General features: G+C 38.6%; 1 protein-coding gene across 9 annotated transcripts in view; it reads left to right on the top strand.

Annotated features, from left to right (window-relative positions):
- kcnip4a (potassium voltage-gated channel interacting protein 4a) overlaps positions 1 to 21,090 on the top strand; it is a 299,944-nt gene that overhangs the window by 261,321 nt on the left and 17,533 nt on the right. For 7 of the 9 annotated variants that reach the window (XM_051715645.1, XM_051715628.1, XM_051715607.1 and 4 more), the window contains exon 2: positions 10,162 to 10,286. In XM_051715645.1, the coding sequence (XP_051571605.1) occupies positions 10,162 to 10,286 (125 nt within the window). Of the gene's footprint in view, positions 1 to 707; positions 810 to 10,161; positions 10,287 to 21,090 lie in introns of all 9 variants that reach the window. The other 2 variants (XM_051715581.1, XM_051715573.1) reach the window with 1 other exon arrangement.

Here is a 21,090-nt window from a genome sequence, read left to right as displayed (position 1 = left end):
GCCTGCACCCACCATTGAAATCTGCTGCTCAAAAGAATCCGGAAGCATGGTTGCATGTGGTGTGATGCCAGAGTAATATCATCAATAGTTACTATTATTAGTAGTAACCCTTTACAATAAAGTTTAATTTGTTAACATTAGATAGGACAAAGTTAATCCACTATGAACTAACATGAACTAACAATGAACAATTACATTTTTATTAACTAACATTAACTAAGAATAATAAATGCTGTAAAAAGTATATAGTGTTCATTGTTTGTTCATAATACCTAATGCATTAACTAATGTTAACGAATGGAACCTTATTGTAAAGTGTTACCTTATAAGCTTTATATAAGAACAATTCTGTGGTATGTCTATGCTATATCCCAATTTAGAAAGTAAATGATTATCTTTCTTTTTACATTATTATTAGTATTGTATTGTCCAATGTTGCACTTAAAGCTGTAGGTCTATGTGTTGAGCTTATACTCACCCATGTTCCCTGTGTGCTGTTACGATCCAATACGATCCTTCAGGATTCTAATAGAATTTACATTGATCCAAAACTTAAAACTGATTCTGGATCTGCACACATCTAAACCTCTTGCATGAAACTCCACATCCCTTCCTCCCCTGCTTCATGCACTCACACCAGCATGTCAACCACTGGATGCTCCCGTCAAGCCTGGTTACCATAGTGACACTCACGCTGTATCTCCTAGGTAACACTTGCTCTCAGAACGGTAGCAGGCGTGGAGTTACAGCACGCCTCAAGAAGCTCTTCATGTGCTCGTCTGCAAAAAAGCCATCCTCCAGTACTCAAAGCAAGTCTTTCTTTCAAAACACTCTAAAAGAGCGCTATTGTTTATTTGTTTATTTTCCAAACCAAGTCTCTCTCAGTATCCATCCTTTGTTCTTCTTTTACTTCTCTTAGCTGTTTCATGTTTTTGCCTCTATGCATTTCTCATTCTCTTTCGATCTCGTACTCTTTTCATTATTTTCAATGTATCCCGAGGATGTCTGTACTTAAGTGTAATAGCTGCTGAGTATAATACTGAATGCTATCAATCCATTCTACAATTGCCTTCAGCTTCAGTCTTCATCACGTCTGTTCTTTGAACAGTCTAAGAAAAAAGTCTGTTTGGTAAAACAAGCGTGAATTTTTGAATACCTCGCAAAAGCTCCCAGCATACAATTGCACACATTTGGACAAATTTTATATTAAAGCTGAAGTATGTAACTTTTTCAGGGTTAAAATACTTCCTTCTATCCCAGCTTAATATGCATAAACAACTATAAGTAAAAATATAAAAGTTAATTTTCTCAAAAACTGTAAATACTGTGTCTCTGTGGCACTATAAAAATTCCTGTGTTTGTTTTGAGCGACCTGTTTAGACCAACATTACTCAACCAATGGTGTTAGTTGGGGGCGGGACTTTTTGTTCATTTGCTCAACGGCAGATGAGGGGCGTATTCAGAAAGCTGTTTTAAAAACATTGTTTATTTTTTATTTAAATACTTCAGCTTTATAGGAACAACAAAAAATCCAAAAATGTCAATGTTTTATTGAATTCTGTAACTGGGGATGCTGATGATTAACTGTCATGGTAATAACTGGTGAAATACTCTTCTGTTTTATTTTTCATGAATAATTTTACATGAAAAAAGTTATTATACATATACATAAACAATGGCCCCAACAAGTACTTAATTAAAGGTGCAATATGTAAAATTGTTCATGTAATATTAGCCTTTTTTTGCCAATGTGTGAATGGCTTGTAACGCAACTTAAAAAATGAGCCCTTCCCGGACTTCCTAGGTTGCATATTAAAGCCTGTAGACTGATTTTCATGCGAAGGGAGCAGGTCGCTTTTGCCGGGAAAATCCAAAGGATGTGACGTTTATGCGCTTCCGAGAGCCTTGCCTCAGACAGTAGTTTCTCTTCCGCTATTCAACAGCGTCAACAGACAGTCTGCAACTCTAGGTAACGTTATCTTAGAGATGGAATCCAGCAAACGTCCGGTTCCCAGCTGGCTAAGCGGGAACGTGATCGTGGTCGAGCGAAAACTAGAGTGAACATCGGCAGGACATTTGATTCCTGGAGGGACCTTCATTTGGTTTTGGGGATCAAAACCGACCCTGAACTGGCATTCTTCTTATTGGACAGGAAAGCTTACATAACTGCAAAGCATGTGAAATATAGTGCCATAAGGATTGATCTGTGTAATTTTAGCTAACTTGATCTTGCCTGCTAACGCTGATGAATTCGTAACTTTCAAATAATTTAAACGATCTTCTCTTTATACTAAAGGTCAGGTTAATGTCAATGTTAATCTGTAATTATTCAGCGAGGTAAACTACAATAATACATTAAATGAATGCTAGTCAATGTTCAAGATAATGCAAAAAGCTCCATTCATTAGTGTAACGTAACTTGGTTATACAGAAATGATACATTCTGTTATTATAAAACAATAGCACATCGATATATCAAAATGATAGTTGTGATGGAATAACATCAATACTGAATTGTGTCAACATATTTATAATGTACAGTCTATTTTATAAACAACTACTGTCATCATCCACCAAATTTAGCTAACAGCTATTGATAAAGCTGGCTAGCTATCTAACGCTGACATAGGCTATCGTATAAATGCAGTCAATGTATTTTGCAAAGAAAAGTGATTACTTCAAACTACAGTCTCTCATAGTCAGACCTATATCCACACTTTGTTTTAGCCCTGTTCCAGCACTGGAGAGTCAAATATAATATACAGTCTCAAAGTTTGTAGTAAAACAATCACAACTGTGTAATTTTAATTATGCTACCTCATCTGTGATCATGATGCCAGTGAATCACGTTCAGTCTCGCTTCCCTATGGAGTCATGCTCGCTCGCGTCCCTATACAGTGTGTGCGCGATCACGAGCAACAGGCTGCAGTTCACTTAACAGCCACAGGTGTCATTAATAACAAGGGTTTCTGAATCTTACATACTTCACCTTTAATATTATTGCATTAGATAACTTAATATCAAATCAAGTGGAATTTATTTTAAGGAAAAATAACACAATACATATTTCAAGCAAAACATTTTAAGTTTTAAATAAAGAAATAAAATAATAGATATAATGTTCTGTTCTTTTAATTAAAGAAATATTCCAGGTTCAATACAAGTTAAGTTAAATTGACAGCATTTGTGGCATAATGCTGATTTCCACAAAAAAAAATATTTTTACTCATCTGTTCTTTTCTTTAAAAAAAAAAAAAGCCAATTTTTGAAGGGTTTAAAGGCAGAAATGTGAAGCTTATCTTTTTATAAAAGCACTTACATTAATTCTTCTGTTAAAACTCATGTATTATGTAAGCAGTAAAGTTGTTTACTACAGTCGTTTTAGGGTTTGTTGACATTATATCTTCATGGCAAAGAAGTTGTAAAACTGGCTATAACTTTACACAGAAGAGGATAGTAAGTGATTTTATCACACTAAAATCATGTTAACGCATATTGTTTACATCTTTTTGTGGCTATACTTTTAAAACAGTGAATATTTTAACGTTTATGGATTGGCCCCATTCACTTCCATTGTAAATGCCTCACTGTAACCCAGATTTTGCTCCCAACGCCCCAACACATGAACAAACACATAAAACATGAATCAACACACAGTTCTGTAGGGCCCCCTGCAAAGCCGACAGGCTGAAGGACAGCAGTGGAGCCGAGGGAATGCAGAGCTGAGGCAATGTTGAGGGACCGACAGGCCAAGGCGGAGTCCAGGGCTCGGAGGTTCCAGGTGGGGTTGGAGGGTTGAAAGGCGTGGCTGTGATGTGGCATGGAGCAGACTCAGGGGTGGCTGTGACGTGGCATGGAGCAGGCTAAGGTGTGGCTGAAACGTGGCATGGAGCAGGCTCAGGCGTGGCTGTGACATGGCATGGAGCAGGCTGAGGCATTGGGGCAAAAGATGGCACTAGCTCAGTGACCATGACGAGGAACTCTGGCTCGGTGGCCGTGACGTGAAACTCTGGCTCGGCGGCCGTGACGTGAAACTCTGGCTCGGTGGCCATGTCGTGGAACTCTGGCTCGGCATCCGCCTACCCCACAGTGAACGTAGAACCAGTGATCTGCAGGGAAAGGTTGATATACTGAGCTAGGCTGAGGGAACTGTGACCGCCAGGCATCAAAGTGGAGATAGGCTCATTTAGTCCAAATCGGAAACAGTCTTTGAGGGCAGCCTCTTTGAAGTCCACCAGGCAGGCGAGAGCACAGAAGTCCTCCACATAGTCCTCCAGGGGACAATTCCCCTGACGTAGGCAGAGGAGCTAGATTGCTGGGTTCATTGTTTTGTCAAGTTTTTCTGTAACGAGTGGCTGCTGATGCTGGCAGTGACGAAGACGATGAAATGAAGAACCCAAGTGCAAATGTATTAATAAATGTGAAAACCAAAAACCCTAATTATAAACGTGAAACATAAACAAAAACTTGACTATAATCTTGACTTGACATGAACTTGACATAGCATGACACATTACCAAACACACATACAATACTTGTCAAAGGACAATGGAAAACATGAGGGTTTAAATACATGGACATGGGAGAACAAACCAATGAACAACCAGAACTCTAAACAAGATAGTTAAACAATAAACCAATGAAAACAAGACACATGAACATGGAGGGAAAACATGAAATCACATGACAAGGGAACACATGACATGAAACAGGAAATAAACTTTTCAAAATAAAAGAAATGATATACATGAATCAACAAAATACACATGACAACAACTATCTACAAAAAAAAAAAAAAAAAAAAAAAACATGTCTAGACCAAGACTTGTGCAAAGAAAACGAGGAATCACAGGATTATGAGTCATCTGGGGATGAAGGTGAAACAGAAAGAGAAACAGCCTCAACATCCCAAGAATGTTGTGCTACTGTTAGAGGCAGTATGCATGCTCTACCTCTGGAGGAACCCCGCCGCCACCCGCTTCAGAAGATCTTAGCCATGGGCCTTTGGATCTGTCAGGTGTAGAGGAACCAGTGACTCAACCAATGCTGGTAACTTTCCCGATTACTGTAATAGATGGAAAATCACGCTCCTTCAACAGTAATTGGAACCAAAAGTTAAAATGGATTGAATATAGTAAAGCAAGAGACATGATTTTTTGTAAAGCTTGTAGACATTTCCCTGAGGTGCATACCGAGTTTACTTTTATAAGAGATGGTTATAAAAATTGGAAATGCCTCCGAATGGCCTGCAACAAACATGAGTGTAGCAAGCCACATGCAATTGTGCTTAGTAAGTTGGATGCTTACAGGGAAAGCCATGAAGTGCAAAGCCGCGTGACTGTGTTAAATCAACTGCACGGTGATGCTGTTTCATTTGTAGAGCACATTAAAGTTGTGTTGGACATCGTTATGTTGTGTGCTAAGCTGGACATTCCACTAAGAGGGCACAGGGAAACGGAAGACACTCAATAAAGGGAATTTCTTGGAGCTGTTTAAGTTCATATCAAAGTATGATCCAGCAATTGAAAATAGACTAAAGGAGCTTCCACAAAATGGCACGCTTATGAGCCACCACATTGAAGACAAGATGCTTGAGGCTGTAGCCTCACTGCTGCTTTGTAAAATAAAGACTGAACTGCACAATCAACCCACATATTATGCAATACTTGCAGATGAGTATAAAAATCAATCCAAACGTGAACTAGATGCTATATGTATCCGATTCATTCATTGCGGGGTAATTAAAGAATGAGCGATAGGCTTTGTTGAAACAGCAGAAATGTCTGCCCAAGGAATATCACAGAGGATCCTCGAAGTTATTGAAGCACTTGATTTGGATCATTCTCTCTGTGTTGGGTTCTGTTTGGATGGCGTATTGGTTATATCAGGGCACAGAGGAGGGGTTCAAATTCACCTGAAAGTAACATTTCCGAAGGTGTAAGTGTATGGGCACTGCAATTCCCACTGGCTCAGTTTGGTGCTTTGTACTGCTGCCAAAGTGTCTGGGCATGTGAGTACTTTTTTTGATACTGTAAATCATACACACAATTTCTTCACAAGGGCTCAAAGACACACTAGGTTCATGACACTACAAAAGGAGATGCATCCAACCAGTCAGTGCATGGAATTGGTAAGACTGTGCGAGACAAGATGGAGCTCAAAATCAGGGTCTGAGCATAAAATCTAGATGTTATACTGGAAGCACTGGCTGAATACACCGAATCAAGTGGTCAAACTAAAATAGATGCAGAACAGCTGTTACAGCAGATACAAACAAAGGAATTCCTGTTCCATCTTGTTACATTTCGCAAACTTTTCGAGAGCAGCGATTTTGCAACGAAGGTGTTGCAGTGTTCAACACTGTGTGTGACTGACTGTATCTCTTTGATGATACCTGTGGGATCATGCGAGCTTCGGCTTCCTTCTTACCGCCACGTTTGGCATGAAAGAACTTTTGAAAGCCCCATGCAATTTGTATAGTATTGTAGTCTGTGATGCTGAATACACAGTTTTCACTGAACACATCAGATGCAAAATTGATACAGAGAATGGAAATTTCCCCTCACTGATTGAAGTAATTGATAGCTGCCCTGCTGACATTTTTCCCAATATTAACAGTTTGTTAAGGGCCATAATAACACTATCTATGACGTCCTGCAGTGTTGAGAGACTTTTTTGTGTAACAAACCACGCTTGAAATCATCAATGTTAATAGGACGCCTTAATTACTTGATAGTCCTGTCGTTTGAAAGAGAACTAAAAGACAATTTGGATATATTATCAACCTCTTCAATTCAAATCCCAGATGACTCTGACTTGTTTAGAACAGATATCAGCCATTCAAGGGAAGCCAATACGGTTAATGTATTTATTTTGTTAGTCTGGCCTGCTGTGGCATAGTTAAAACAAATTGCAATATCTGTGAGTGGGGGATCTCTGAACTATGACATTCTGTATTGGTTGGTTGTCAATCATAAGACTCATTGACTTTGTGATCTCTATAAATAGTGAAAAAAATAAACATAAGACATCGGTGTATGATTATACGGCGGCGCGGGGACCAGACCATCGTTTTTTATTTATTTTTATTGTATTTATTTATTTATTTTTTCAAAAATTTAAGCCAGTTGAAGATACAAGAAAACGTGCATTGATGAGATTTATTCAGGCCTACCTGAACTTTTACAGGCCCACTCATCAACCACTTTCTGCATCCGCCACTGCTTTAAGACCAAAAGTATTTGGTGGTGGTGGCGTAGTGGACTAAAGCACTGAACAAGTAAGCAGAAGGTTGTTGGTTCAGTCCCCACAGCCACCACCATTGTGTCCTTGAGCAAGGCTCCAGGGGGATTGTCCCTGTAATAAGGGCACTGTAAGTCGCTTTGGATAAAAGCATCTGCCAAATGCATAAATGTAAATGTAATTGGAAACTTTATGTTTGTCAGACATTAGTAGAACATGTCTATATCCAATTTGATGAAATACACTTGCTCTGCACCTGTATGAACTTGAGGGGAACTGACCAGGTGGTTAAAAGCTAAACATGCAAAGATGTTTTAGAAAAATCAAGTTAATAAATTTTTTTTTTTAAAAAGTCTAGCTTCATTTGTTTGTAGATGCCACTTGGTTTGATATATTGATATTTTATGCAATACCATTCATACATTTTTTAAATTTGGCTCAAGGGTCCAGATACGTTTTGGGGCCATTGTACATGTTGCTTTAAAATGGTGCTTTTACAATGAATTTGTAATGATGCTGTAATTACTCTGTCATATTCAATCACTATATGCCCATGCAGAGGACTGGTTCCAAGATGTTAAAAGCTAAACTTTTGATGTTGGTATATGTCAGTTCTGCCTGTCTGACAAGGGTGATAAGACGACTCCTGTGGATCAGAGGGTCATATGTCAGCCATTTGTCTTCCACGCTTCATGTGTCACAGTAATCACTGTGCCTCGCAATAGCACAGTCACCTCCTGTTGATTAATTCTCAGAGACTATGCCTACATTTCTTCCATCATTTTATTGGCTTAGAGACTCATGTTGTTCAAGCATTAATTTTTAAATATGATTTAGCCTTTAGGGGTGTAAATAATGCGCAAATCTCAGGCACATCATACTGGATGCTAGATGAACTAAGCTGATATATTTGAAGTAGTGACCATCCAGTGAAATTACTTTCTTAGGTTCAAATATTATAAAAGCTGATGTAAAGATAATAAGGTTGAGACAGGAAAGTTCCAGGCCTTTTAAGATGCATTGGATACATTCATCAAAGTGGGCAGTTGTAGAACAGGCTAGTGTTTGTATTTCGAAGTGTTGTGAATACACTTGTTTCAGAACCTTGCAAGCCTAATACAGAATTTGACATGGAAGCTTGCTATTGCTATAATTTGGTGGACAGTTCTCTTTGTGTTGAAGAATTCCTGAAAAAAAAAAAAATCAGTTTTAAACATTTTTTTTTCCATAGATAAATTGATTATTAACAAAAACTTTAACCTCCTGAGACCTGAGCATGACTTATGTAAGCATTTTTCATTTCCCTTTTTGATTTGCAACTAGTAGCACCTAGTAAACATGAAAAAAAAAAAAAGAAAGAAAGAAATAAATAATCTAGAGCGAATACTTTTCCTAAAAATGTATGGCAATAAATGTGGACAGCAGGACTAAGTTGTAAATAATACCAAGCTAAAGAAAGTCAGATTTTTATTTTTATTTTATTTTTTTTATCAAATTGTTTACTAGTTTTACAGGAGTATTGGTTACTCATGTTTTTGAGACATTACAGACATAATTCTGATTCAAAGTAATGGTCAGCATCATGCAATCACTGCCGACCATGTTAAAATTAAATTATACATTATAAATTCTGAATCTAAAATATGTACTGATTACCATTGTCCCATGTCTGCCAAACATGTTGAGTGGTCCAAACATCATCTGCAGCCTGAAACTGAACTTTTGGTTGTATTTAAGGAGTGAATGCACTGAGCAGCATAAAAAAGCTATAAGATGCTCCCTTGCTCCCCATTTAGTGACTGATTTAACCTCCAGTGTGCTGTCTGTCTGCACTGGTTTCAGAACTGTTCAGAATGCATCTTATTTTCATTCTAACTCCATATAAATCCTCTGAAAGCAACATTATTCAGATTTTGGATGAACCCATTGATTCTCAATGTGATATGCACAGGATTTCTAAGGAAGAAATGCACTAAAGTGCAAATTAGTGTACATTGTGTTTAGCAGCATGGCGTTTTGCGATAAATCGCTAAAATATTAAAAATGGCATATCGGATGAAACTAGAAAAGCTAATCTTTCAACTCAAACAGGTTTCAATGTAAAAACTTTATCAAGTTTCTTACCAGATGTAGTTTGTTGGTGTTTCTCCCAAAGACAAACTCTGCTGTGATCAGCACCATGTTGTTTTGTCACATTACTTAGTATGTTGACAGTTTAACACTTTCTTGATAGCCCAGAGTCCCCTAAACTGAGATAAGTCGGTTTAAATGAATTTAAATTACGCGTTGTGTACAGCGAAGCCAAAATACAACATCCACGGATGTGTGCACGGGGTCGCACAAGGTTAAAGACAGACCTACCTTGAGCTCAGAGATTGTTAATTGATGGGATATGCTTCTACTGAAGTTATCATATTTTTTCCATCGATTTTAACTTGATAACGTCATTTGTAATTGTAATGCATTCCCTGTTGAAAGATATTAAGTACACATACTATACTTAAAACACTGTACAAAAATCTTGATTATCTAAGTTGTGGAAATAAATATCGTCAAATTAGGCCGATGCTGAAATGAAAGAGCAGAGCATTTGCAACAATTGACATTACAGAGTATTAACAGCATTTTGGTGCAGATGTGTGAACAGTAGCAGTATGGATAAAGATGGAAAGCCATTGCATGTGTGAATAGCAGGTGTGCTACATTTACCGGAAAAGGTAATCTGGCAATTTTACTGGTATATAATAGGTTTCATTTGTGAAAGTGTCTGTTGTTTACTGTTTTACCATTGTTTGGACCACTGTTTATTTATTTATTTATTTAAAAGCAGAATGAGATCAATAAGTCCACGCTGACGCTGATACAAATCTAATGTTAAAAATGGGATCATAAGCCATATATTTTTGTCTTTGTCTACAGATAGTGTTGAAGATGAGCTGGAGCTGTCGGCTGTACGGCATCGACCAGAATGCCTGGAGCAGCTGGAGGCCCAAACACGCTTCTCTCGCAAAGAGCTTCAAATCCTTTACCGGGGCTTTAAGAACGTGAGCTAATGCTTCTTATTACATGTCTGCTCTTATTCTTTTTTTATTATTATTATTGTTTTTCTGGTTGGATTGAAAAAAGGTTGTTTTTTCTTTGTAAATGTTGGTTTGCTGTGTATAATGCCAAACTCTGCAGTTGAGCTCATATCACACAGCCTACAATAATCAGGTCAGAGAAAGGTCTCTAGAGTGGCCCTGAGGCACACCTCTGGTGCACAATGTAATGAGACAACACAAAATTAACTCGACCCAAATTGTCAGGTGACAAAGCGTGAGAGTGGGGCAAGGATCCTTTATTATCAGACTCGCAGGGAAAGAAATCAGAAAGCTGTAATCCTTCCTTAAGACCACACACACATGCATACACACTCTACTCTTAACTGCCTGTGACTAACTTTGTAAGGGTAAGTGAGGAGAACACTAATGTTTGGGTAGCTTTTAAGTGTCACCTTCAATACAGCATTATCCCAATGGGCTCTTTCCTGTTTTGAAGAATATTCACGCTGCTCTTTCCCATACAACGAAAGCATATAGTTACCTGGGGCTGTCAAGCTCCAAAAAGGACAAAATAGCCACGTGTCCACTATTAGGCCAAATGAGGGTGTGCTAGTGCGTGCCATGGCCAGTTGTGTTCCCACTGTCAATTCTGGGGCTTCATCATGCCTCCTTGGGACTTCCTCTGGGCTTCCTCAGAGCCAAGGGCCAAGCATCTTTGGACCACTGATTACCCTTGGGCCAAAGAAGGCCAGCTGGAGATTGAGGTGGGGTCAATGTCAAAGGCGGAGTTTCGCTGAGTCAGGGTAGAGGGTCAGCACCAAGATACTAATTCCCAATTTTTCATGTCTAGCTACCAGTTTACCTCAACAGATCAACGGAGAATGGGGAATCGTCAGTACTTGTCAGTAGACTAAATCAGGGCTCTTCTGAATATTCGGGCAATGTCAGACTGACGTCGTCTGCCGAAACAAAGATGTGATTAAGTATATTGTTGACCAACTTGCCAAGTTGTGTATCCTGCGCACAATGGTTCAGGTTCGAGAAAAATAAAAAATTGCGGACACAGTACAATTCCATGTTTATTTTGTGGACTAGCTAGTCTCCAGAGTCTGATACCTCAGCTTGAGCTTCCCCCTTGCTTGTGAAATGGGTGGAGTGTGTGACTTTGGCACCAGGGTGGCATATTAAGGGCGAGTTTTAAGGCAACGTTTCAGGGCTATTGGCCCGATGGTGGGAATGCAGATTGATTTTGGTATTGGCCCCGGCTGACCAGTTGATAGCCCTGTCTCGCATTGGCCCGATGGTGGAAAAGCGGCTAATAAGCACTTCAAAAGTAGTCCATACGACCATAGTTTAAGTCATTATTCATTGAAAATCTTGCCCTTCAATATTGCAGTCACAATCTATTACAAGACATGCAAGAACCAATGACGTTTTTCCATTATTGACATCATTAGGCATTTAAATATGCGCATGCGAGAATGAGATTTGACAGGGGAAGATTATCATTGAATTATAATCTAAATTTCTGTCTGTTCCTCACACAAAGTTATCATATTGATACAGAAGACTTACCGGTATATACAAATATAGTGCCGGAGTCCTATGGAATACTTTTCTTGTGCTTTTCTTGTGCTTGACAGTGTCCATCCACATTCACTTTCATAGTTTGGAAGAGTCAATGACGTCACGGTTCCTTTTTTTTCTCGGATCTGTTTATCAAATTTATTCAAAAATATATAAAAAATGCAATTCACACATTTAATGCACCTCTTCTATGATGAACATGTTTTCAGTTTCTGAGTTCAAAGTCATTTTGATATTTTTTCTGGGGGTTAAAGTAAAAAATGTCATGTGGTGTAACCATCTCAAATTGTATTCAAGGTGCAAGGAAAGTATTTCTTTTACTCAATGGTTACACCATATTATATTTTTTAAATGTATTAACCCAACATGAACACAAAGATTACATTTCTACGAACTTGACACTTGTGTTTTAAACTAGCCTAGATTTTTAAAGGATTTTAAATTTTTCTCGGACAACATTACTGTATTTGTCAATTACCCAGAAAAGAGCAGCTTGAACTGCCTAACTTTTCCTTTTGTGTTCCACAGAAGAAAGAAAGTCATACAGGTTTGGAACAACATGAGTAAATTAAGACAGGGTTTTAATTTTTGAGTGCACTAATTCTTACATGTTTCATCTTAACACAAAAATCCATTAATGTACCTGCAACTTCCACTTTGCTCTTCTACTTCTTTTGTTTCCAGCTATGAAAAGATAAAATCTTTAAAAAGTAGCCTAAATTTAATTTGTAAAATCATCTGCTGCATGTTCACTCTAACCTGTTAGTCTCATGGTCTTTAGAGGTTGATAACTTGCTCTTTTTAATATGTTGGTCTTGCATTTATCCTGATCGCAAAGGTACAAATATAGAAAGTGGATGAATAATTGTCACTTTTGTCCATGAAATAGGCTATTAACAGTCTGACCCTAGCCATTAGAAACAATTTTCCCTATTTCCCTTCGTCCATTAAAATCTTTTTTTCTGGATTCGGAGCAAAGGACACCAGCATTAGCAAGAGAAAAGGATCCATGTTTTCACTTTCATTTGAATGTTTTTTATCGATTAGAAAAAAAACCCAGAAAACATTCATTTATAACTCATCATCATAATTTTATGTTGTACTTTTTTGTTGTAATTTTATTGTAATAATGAACATCGATTGAGAGCATTTTAGCTTGTGGAAAAATAATAATGATTGTGTTTACCAATCTACTCATAGTTTCTGTTCAACAAACCAATAACAGTGATAACAGTAGTTGGAGACACTGTTTGGTTTTACAATGAATACAATGCAACAAATCAAATCAATGAATAATTAGTTCAGTTTGCATTTTACAGATTTACTGAAAGGAGATTTAATTTTGATAAAGATTGATGGTGATCATAATTTTCTTGTTTCTAGGTTAATTACACTGTTCAAATGCTCAGGACCTAAATTAAACTTGTTTTAGACTTTGTGCAAAGAAGCTGATTTAATAAGAATCCAATCTGCAACAAATTCAAGTGTTACAGTGATTTTACCACAGGTTACATGGGTGAGGGTTTTTAAGCATAATGCAAAGCTGCTTTTAAGGATAACAACAGTAATATGATAAAAAGCAACAATGTTAAATAATAAATGGTTACATTTATTAATAATAATAAGCAGAATAAACAATTATTTCACAAGGTAAATAGTCTTTAGCCTAAATGTAGGCTAGCCTGTTTATGATTACAAAGCAACATAGCAACTTGCCACATGAAAACTGACTGTGCTGTGGCAGATGTGCTTTTTTTCAGTATTTATAATGGCTTTGAATGTGACTCATCCAATCCAAGAATCTTCCCTCTGTTCTGACTTTTTTATAGTGTTATTTAATGATTTGTTAAAATTAGTGGAAAACTTAAACCAAAACACGCCAGATAACCTATCACTGATTGTCTGTGCGCAATTCATTGAAAGATCATGGTTGAGTAAACTGAAAAAATAAAATCGCTTAATTGCAGTCTGTGTATCTTAACAGTGTTAATGAACCTTGAGTTGCTCACAGTGTCTTGATAACTTTGAGAAGACGTTTGGCAGTTGAAGTAAGTGATGGCGTTGTGATGAGAGCTGTGTCTCTTAAAAGGTAATTACATGTGGTCTTTCTCACGCTGTGTGCACAAGAGACGGTGGAAGACAGCAACACAAAACAATCCCTTTTAATTAACCAGAGCTCACTGTAAGAACAGAGGACTCCCTCAGACACAGCCTTTTTATGTCAAAGATGTGACACACTGGATCAGACAAAACAACTTTAGGCCGTTTCTTTCAAGTACTAGAGTCTGAGGTAATTGGAGTTACTGACTTGGTACAATAGAAACATTTTGGACTATTTTTGTTGTTTTTTCATGTCAAGGATAAAGAAGGCTGGCTTAATCACCATTTAAATGTATCACCACACAGATCATACAACATACGATTTTGTAGCTTTTTTGAATCTTTTTTTTATATATCTAATACATCTTTTTTCATTATAAATCATATCATCAGCATAATAATATAAGTTAAATAGTTAATTGAAAAATTCTGAAGATCAGAATGATTTGAGAATGTTCCAAAAAGTATATTGTGTGCTTTTATTCTGATTAACAATTTTTTATTGATTCACATATTGAATACAGAAAATAAAACATATACACAGAATCAACAATTAACCTCCACTATTACCACCACAAAACATGGGTTATGTCTCCATCCTTTGATTGGCATTGCCAGCAGGTGGGTGCGTCCCCAAGACCAAGCCTATACAATCCAGAGGGGGTCCAACAGTTTCTGTGTAAAATCTTGAATTGCATAAGGCACACCCTTGGGTCTCTAGATGCAGACTTGACATTTTTTAGAATCCTAGCCCACTCTCCCTCCTCCAATACCAAGTTTAAATCTTTCTCCCATAGTCTCTTGATAGAAGTTAAAGCTCCATCCCCCAGACTCTGAATTAGCAGGGAGTAATACACTGATGCTTCATGACCTTTTCCAAAAGCAGTAATCACCCCTCCCAGAGTGCCTGCCGCTTTAGGGGGGTGTATGCTACTCCCCAAAATAGTACAGAGCAGGTGGCGCAGCTGTAAATACCTAAAGAACTGAGATCTGGGAATCCCAAAATGTTGAACCAAATTTTCAAAGGATCTCAACACTCCGCTCTCATATAGGTCACCGAGTGTAGTAACCCCCCTCACAATCCACTCTGACCAGCAGAAAGGGGATTTATTAATACATAATTTTGGATTCAGCCATATGCTCAAGGCAACATTTAAATAAATGTCCGAATTAAATACTCTGGACAATTTTTTCCATACCGAGTGCAAATGCGAGATAACGGGGTGTAACTTAACTTCTCCATATAGTTTGATAGAAAGGCTTTGTAATGACGAAATAGGGGCAAGAACTTCCTGTTCAATACAAAACCAGGGAGGGGCTCTCTCAGGTGGAAGCGAACAATGAGCCAAATGTCTGAGACCGAACGCATAATAATAAAAAAATCTCGGGTAGGCCTAGCCCACCATTGTCAGTCTGCCTATGCAGTTTACTGAAATGTAATCTAGGACGTTTACCATTCTAAATGAATGACTTTGTTATGCTATCATATTGCTTGAAATAAGAGAGGGGGACATCTATAGGGAGAGACTGTAGCAGGAAGTTGAATTTTGGAATACAATTTATTTTAATAACATTAACCTTCCCAATCATCGATAACTGTAATGAAGCCAACCTGCCCACAGCGCTCAAAAAACTTTTTATTAAAGGGTCAAAATTAACTCTAATAAATCACACAAATTTGCTGGGAATAAAATACCCAAAAGCTCAATGCCCTGTTTGGGCCACTGACAGGCACCCAGCTGAAAAGCTGTTACTGGGCAGTACGCTGTCAGAGCCAAAGCTTCGGATTTAGACCAATTAACTCTGTATCCCGAGAAACTGGAAAAGGAATTAATAAGTCTGTGGAGGCAAGGCATAGATCTAGAAGGGTCAGAGATGAATAATAAAATATCATCTGTGTAAAGCAAAAGCTTATGTGCCACACCTCCTGCCATTACCCCTGGAAAATCATCCTCCTTTCTTATTGCGGCTGCTAATGGTTTCAGGGCAAGACAGAACAATAATGAGTAAAGAGGGCAACCCTGCCAGGTGCCCCTATCCAGGGTAAAGTAATCTGAAATTCATCCATTTGTTTGTACCGCTGCTACCGGGTGTCTATAAAGTAACTTAATCCATCCAATAAACATATTCCCAAACCCGTACATTTCCAAAATCTTAAAAAGGTAATCCCATTCTACCATATCAAACGCCTTTTCGGCGTCAAGTGAGATGGCAGCGACTGGAGTCTGATCATTCACCACTGACCACATGATATTGATGAAACAGCTAAAGTTATCAGAAGAGCTACGGCCCCGAATAAACCCCACTTGATCTATATGTATAAGAGATGTCATAACTTTACTTAATCGGTTAGCCAAAATTTTTGACAATATTTTTATGTCTAGCTGGATCAGGGAAATTGGACGGTTACTCTTATACTCGCTTGGATCTTTGTCTTTTTTAAGAATCAGACTGATCCAGGCTTGCGTCCTGGTTGGCAGAAGCTTTCCATTCTTTAATGATTCCGTATAAACTTCTAGCAAAAGTGGAGCCAGTTCTGTAGCATAAGATCTAATAAACTCAGCGGCAAAGCCATCTGGCTCCGGAGCCTTGCCTGTAGGCAAGGCCTTAATTACCTCGCCAAGCTCCTCCAAGGTTATCTCAGAATCAAGAGAATTCTTTTCCTCATTCATCAGTTTAGGGAGTTCTAATGGTTCCACAAAGTTTCTAATATCTTCATCAGTAGACGAAGATGTGGAACTATAGAGATCAAGATAGAATTCTTTAAAAGCATTAGTAATATCAATGGCCGAAGTAAAAATTTCACCACCACTAGATTTCAGTGAGGGAATGGTAGAAAAAGACTCTCTCTGCTTTATATCTAGCCAAATGCTTCCCTGCTTTGTCCCCCGACTCAAAGTATGACTGCCTTGCCCTGAATAGCCAAAACTCCACCTTCTGCAACAAAATAGTATTATATCTGTATTTCAATCGGGTCAACTCTCTGAGGCCATCAGACAACATTCAGTGTTCCAGCTCTGCCTCGGCACTTTTAAAATTCCCTTCCAACTCCACGAGTTCTCATGCTTTGTATTTTTTGATGAATGACACATACTGTATGATCCAAGCCTTAAGAACCACCTTAAGTGCCTCCCAAGCCATGCCCACAGAGGATACTGAGGACCAGTTGGTTTCCATATAAACATTGATTTCAGCCTTTAACATTTGTTGGAATTCAGGATTTTGCAAAAGGGAAACATTAAAGTGCCAACTATATGCTTTATTTTTCTCTGTATGTGGCAACACCTCTAAACTCACCAGGGCGTGATCTGAGACTAAGATGTTTCCAATTGAGTAATCAATCTTGAGTAAAAAAATCTATTCTAGAATAAATCTTATGGACTGATGAAAAAAATGTATAGTCCCTACCGGATGGGTTCAAAAGTCTCCAAATATCTGTACAACCAAGATTTTTACATATCCTGTGAAGCGGCAATGTTGCTCTAGGGGGCTTGCACACTTTTGCTTCACTATGATCAAGGATTGAGTCCATCAAAGTCGTCTCCCAATATTATATCATGAGGGGTGCCAGTGGCTTGCAACATCCTTTAAAAAAAAAAAAGCCCTGTTCATCAGCGTTAGGTGCGTAAATATTAGCCAAAATCAGACTTTGCCCCTGAATTTCAGCTAAAACAATAATGACTCTTCCTAATTTATCTTTAATCTATTTGAGACATTTGAATTGTAGATGCTTACTTATAAATGTAATGACTCCCCTGCTCTTACTTGAGCCAGCACTAAATCAGAGATGTTCACCCCATATCTTCCCAAATTTTTCAGCTTCCTGTGGGGAAAAATCTTGAAGAAACACTACATCATATTTCTTACGTTTTAGAAGAGAAATAACTTTCCTTCTTTTTATTGGGTGCCCCAACCCATTCACATTCCACGTAGAGAGAGATAATTCACTCATATTAACATTTGACATATTGACATATTAGAAAAAATAGATTGTGTCAAAAACATTCCACATGAATGCAACAGTCAAACCCCGAACCTCCCCCCGAACCAAAAAAAATGTGCATTAACCCCGCATACCACAGCTCCAACCGGCGTCCATCCTTCTAAACTCAAACAGTCCATGTATGCCTACGAGATCCCCCGTGACAACTTTGCAGTCAGATTGCTCAAGTCCAGTGTTTCTATACAAATTTTGTAAGACAGAATTACACAACAAAAGATAATATATAAAACAAACTCCAGCCAATAGGCGGGACAAACAAAAAGAACATGCAGATTCATCCACATGACCGTCCCGTAACCGTACTCTAAATATTTCCTTTTTAAGGTTAGGGTTAGGTTTAGATTTAAAGGTTGGTGTAGGGTGTCTGTGGGACTCTAAATAACACAATAAGCACACTACAGGGATGCCCCTATACTGTATGTTAGTATTTAAATAGGAGCGCAAATAGTATCTGCCACTATTTGCACTTAGTGCAATGAAAATGCTTTTTGTTGCTATTTACACTTAGTGCAAATACCCTCTGCCTTAAAAAATGTTTTGTTTGAATTCTTGATTTTCAATGTGGTCACAGATTTTTGGACCCCACTGTAGATGAGAGAAGATGGTGTGTGTGACAACAGATTTTTGTAGGTCCTAAACACTTTCTGTCTATAGTAGTTATTTTAAACCAGCTCAGCTGAGATATGAAATTATGTTGGCTTACTGTACTCTGATGTAATGCACAGAGGAACAATAGAAGTTTGTTACAAGGTCAAGCCTTGATATGTTGAAGGTGTATGCCAGTTTTTACTGTGTTCTCTCTATACAGTAGATGAATTAAGCTTTAAATCTTTTTAAAGCCTGCCAGCAAACTCAAACCATTTTCTAAAAGGGTAACAGACAGGTTTGTTCCCCTGAAGATTTTAATAGTGTTATCTAAGAATCAAATTTCTCAAGTCCTGTACTGTGCTTGTAACAAAAACTGCTACTAGGCATGATTTTCCCAACTCAGAAAAGCAGCTCTCTGTACTGCAGCCTTGCTCAATACACAGCCAAGGGAATACTGTAATAATATTTCTTATCTTACTCTGAACACCAGAGGCTGATTTTTGATTATTTGGTTTCTGTGTTATTCAATTCCTCAGAGTTTTGCTATATACTGTTAAATGCGGCCACTATATAAAAGTTAATTAATTTTCCCTTTAGATTGACTCTTCAACAGGTCCGATCCATACCTTAGAATGTATTCTCCTTAAAGTAGTTGTGTTACATTTTCTTTAAAGAAAACTATGACTTTCTTTCTTCTGTGAGACACAAAAGAAGAAATTTGAATTAACAATTATGCTGCTCTTTCCCTTACAGTGAAAGCATAAGCAGGGGCTGGTTCGCAATGAATAATTTATTACATTTTGGTCTGTTTCTCACATAACTTTTGTGCAACTCTTTTGTGTTCCATATTAATAATAATAATAATAATAATAATAATAATAATTCTGTTAGATAGTGACAGAATTATCATTTTGGGGTGTATTGTTCTTTTTAAAGTTCACTTCTGGGGAGTTTAGTTCCTTCTTACTCAATAGTGGATTGCCTAGAATTTATTAAAAAATAAAAAAGCTGCTGTCTGTTTGAATTTTTGGTAAAACTTTACAGTAAGTTTCCATTTGTTAACATTAGTTAACATGTGTCAGGAAGCATACACACCGATGGAGGTAATGAACCTAAATGCTGGGACTTTCATTGTAGGAGACAGCAGATGAACAGATCAGGCATGAACAGTAATGGATGATCTTCAATACAATGGTAGAACAGATTAGAGCAGTGGAAGAACAAACAGTCAGAGGTATAGAATAACACATAGACGAGAATCTTGAGTTGATAATCTTTGATGAGATGAGGAAGAGCATCGCAGTCTTTGCAGTCCTTGTTGAGACTAGACACGCAAGAGGTGGGTATATGGAGTCTTTGGAGTGATTGCCTAGTTGATAGTATACAGGTGTGTGTAATTCATATTCTGGAGAGAGGGAGCAGAGAGTGGAATGAGGCTGAGAGTCCGATGGAGGCGTGACAGTACCCCCCCTCCCAGAGGCCCAGAGCACCCGACGCCAAGGTCGACCATGTCCATGGAGTGCAGGACTGTCAGGATGCTCGTTGTGGAAGGTGGTGAGCAGAGACGGGTCCAGTATGTCATCCCGAGGCACCCAGGATCTTTCTTCGGAGCCGTACCCCTCCCAGTCAACCAGGTACTCGAGACGACCCATCCGGTTCCAGGAGTCCAGGATGGCCTGAACATCGTGCACTGGACCATCCTCCGGGAACGGCAGTGGGGGAATCACCAGACTCTACAGAGGAAGGGAAGGTATGTAAGGTTTGAGGAATGACACATGAAAAGTAGGAGTAATATGATATTGAGGAGGCAGTTGGAGCCGGTATGTGACTGGATTTATCTGTTGTGTAATAGAGAAGGGACCGATATAGCGGGGACTTAACTTTCTGCATGGAAGGCAGAGTCGGATCTCTCTGGTGGAGAGACCTACTTTCTGTCCAGGCTGGTATTGTGGAGTGTCAGAGCGACAGATGTCTGCATGGCTCTTCTGATGATGGGTGGCTCTTTGTAGGTTGACGTGAGCACTGTTACAAACCATTTCATGGAACCAGAGGTCCACAGCGGGGATGTCAGAGGGCTCAATGGACCAGGGGAATAAGGGAGGTTGGAAGCCCAGGACACACTGGAATGGAGTTATATCTGTATATGGCTGTTGGAGGGAGTTCTGGGCATATTCGGCCCAAGGTAAGTAGCGGTTCCAGTCACGTTGATGGCTGTGGCAGGAAGTTCAGAGGAAGCAGCCGATCTCCTGAATCTTTCACTGGGGATGGTAACAAGAGGGGAGACTGACGGATATGCCTAGGAGTCTAAAGAACGCCTTCCATACCTTTGATATGAATTAAGGCCCGCGATCAGATACTATGTCTTCCAGAAGGTTGAAGTTCCGGAAGACATGATGGAACAACATCTCCACAGTCTCAAATGCTGTGGGTAACCCTTTCAAAGGGACTAGGCAACAGGCTTTTGAGAAACAGTCTACAGTGACTAGAATGCAGGTATGACCATTGGAGAGAGGCAGATCTGTGATGAAG

Source organism: Myxocyprinus asiaticus, chromosome 2, assembly GCF_019703515.2.
Source record: "Myxocyprinus asiaticus isolate MX2 ecotype Aquarium Trade chromosome 2, UBuf_Myxa_2, whole genome shotgun sequence".
Taxonomy (NCBI): domain Eukaryota; kingdom Metazoa; phylum Chordata; class Actinopteri; order Cypriniformes; family Catostomidae; genus Myxocyprinus; species Myxocyprinus asiaticus.
Note: the sequence above shows the minus strand (reverse complement) of the source record. Positions and strands in the feature narration are given on the sequence as shown.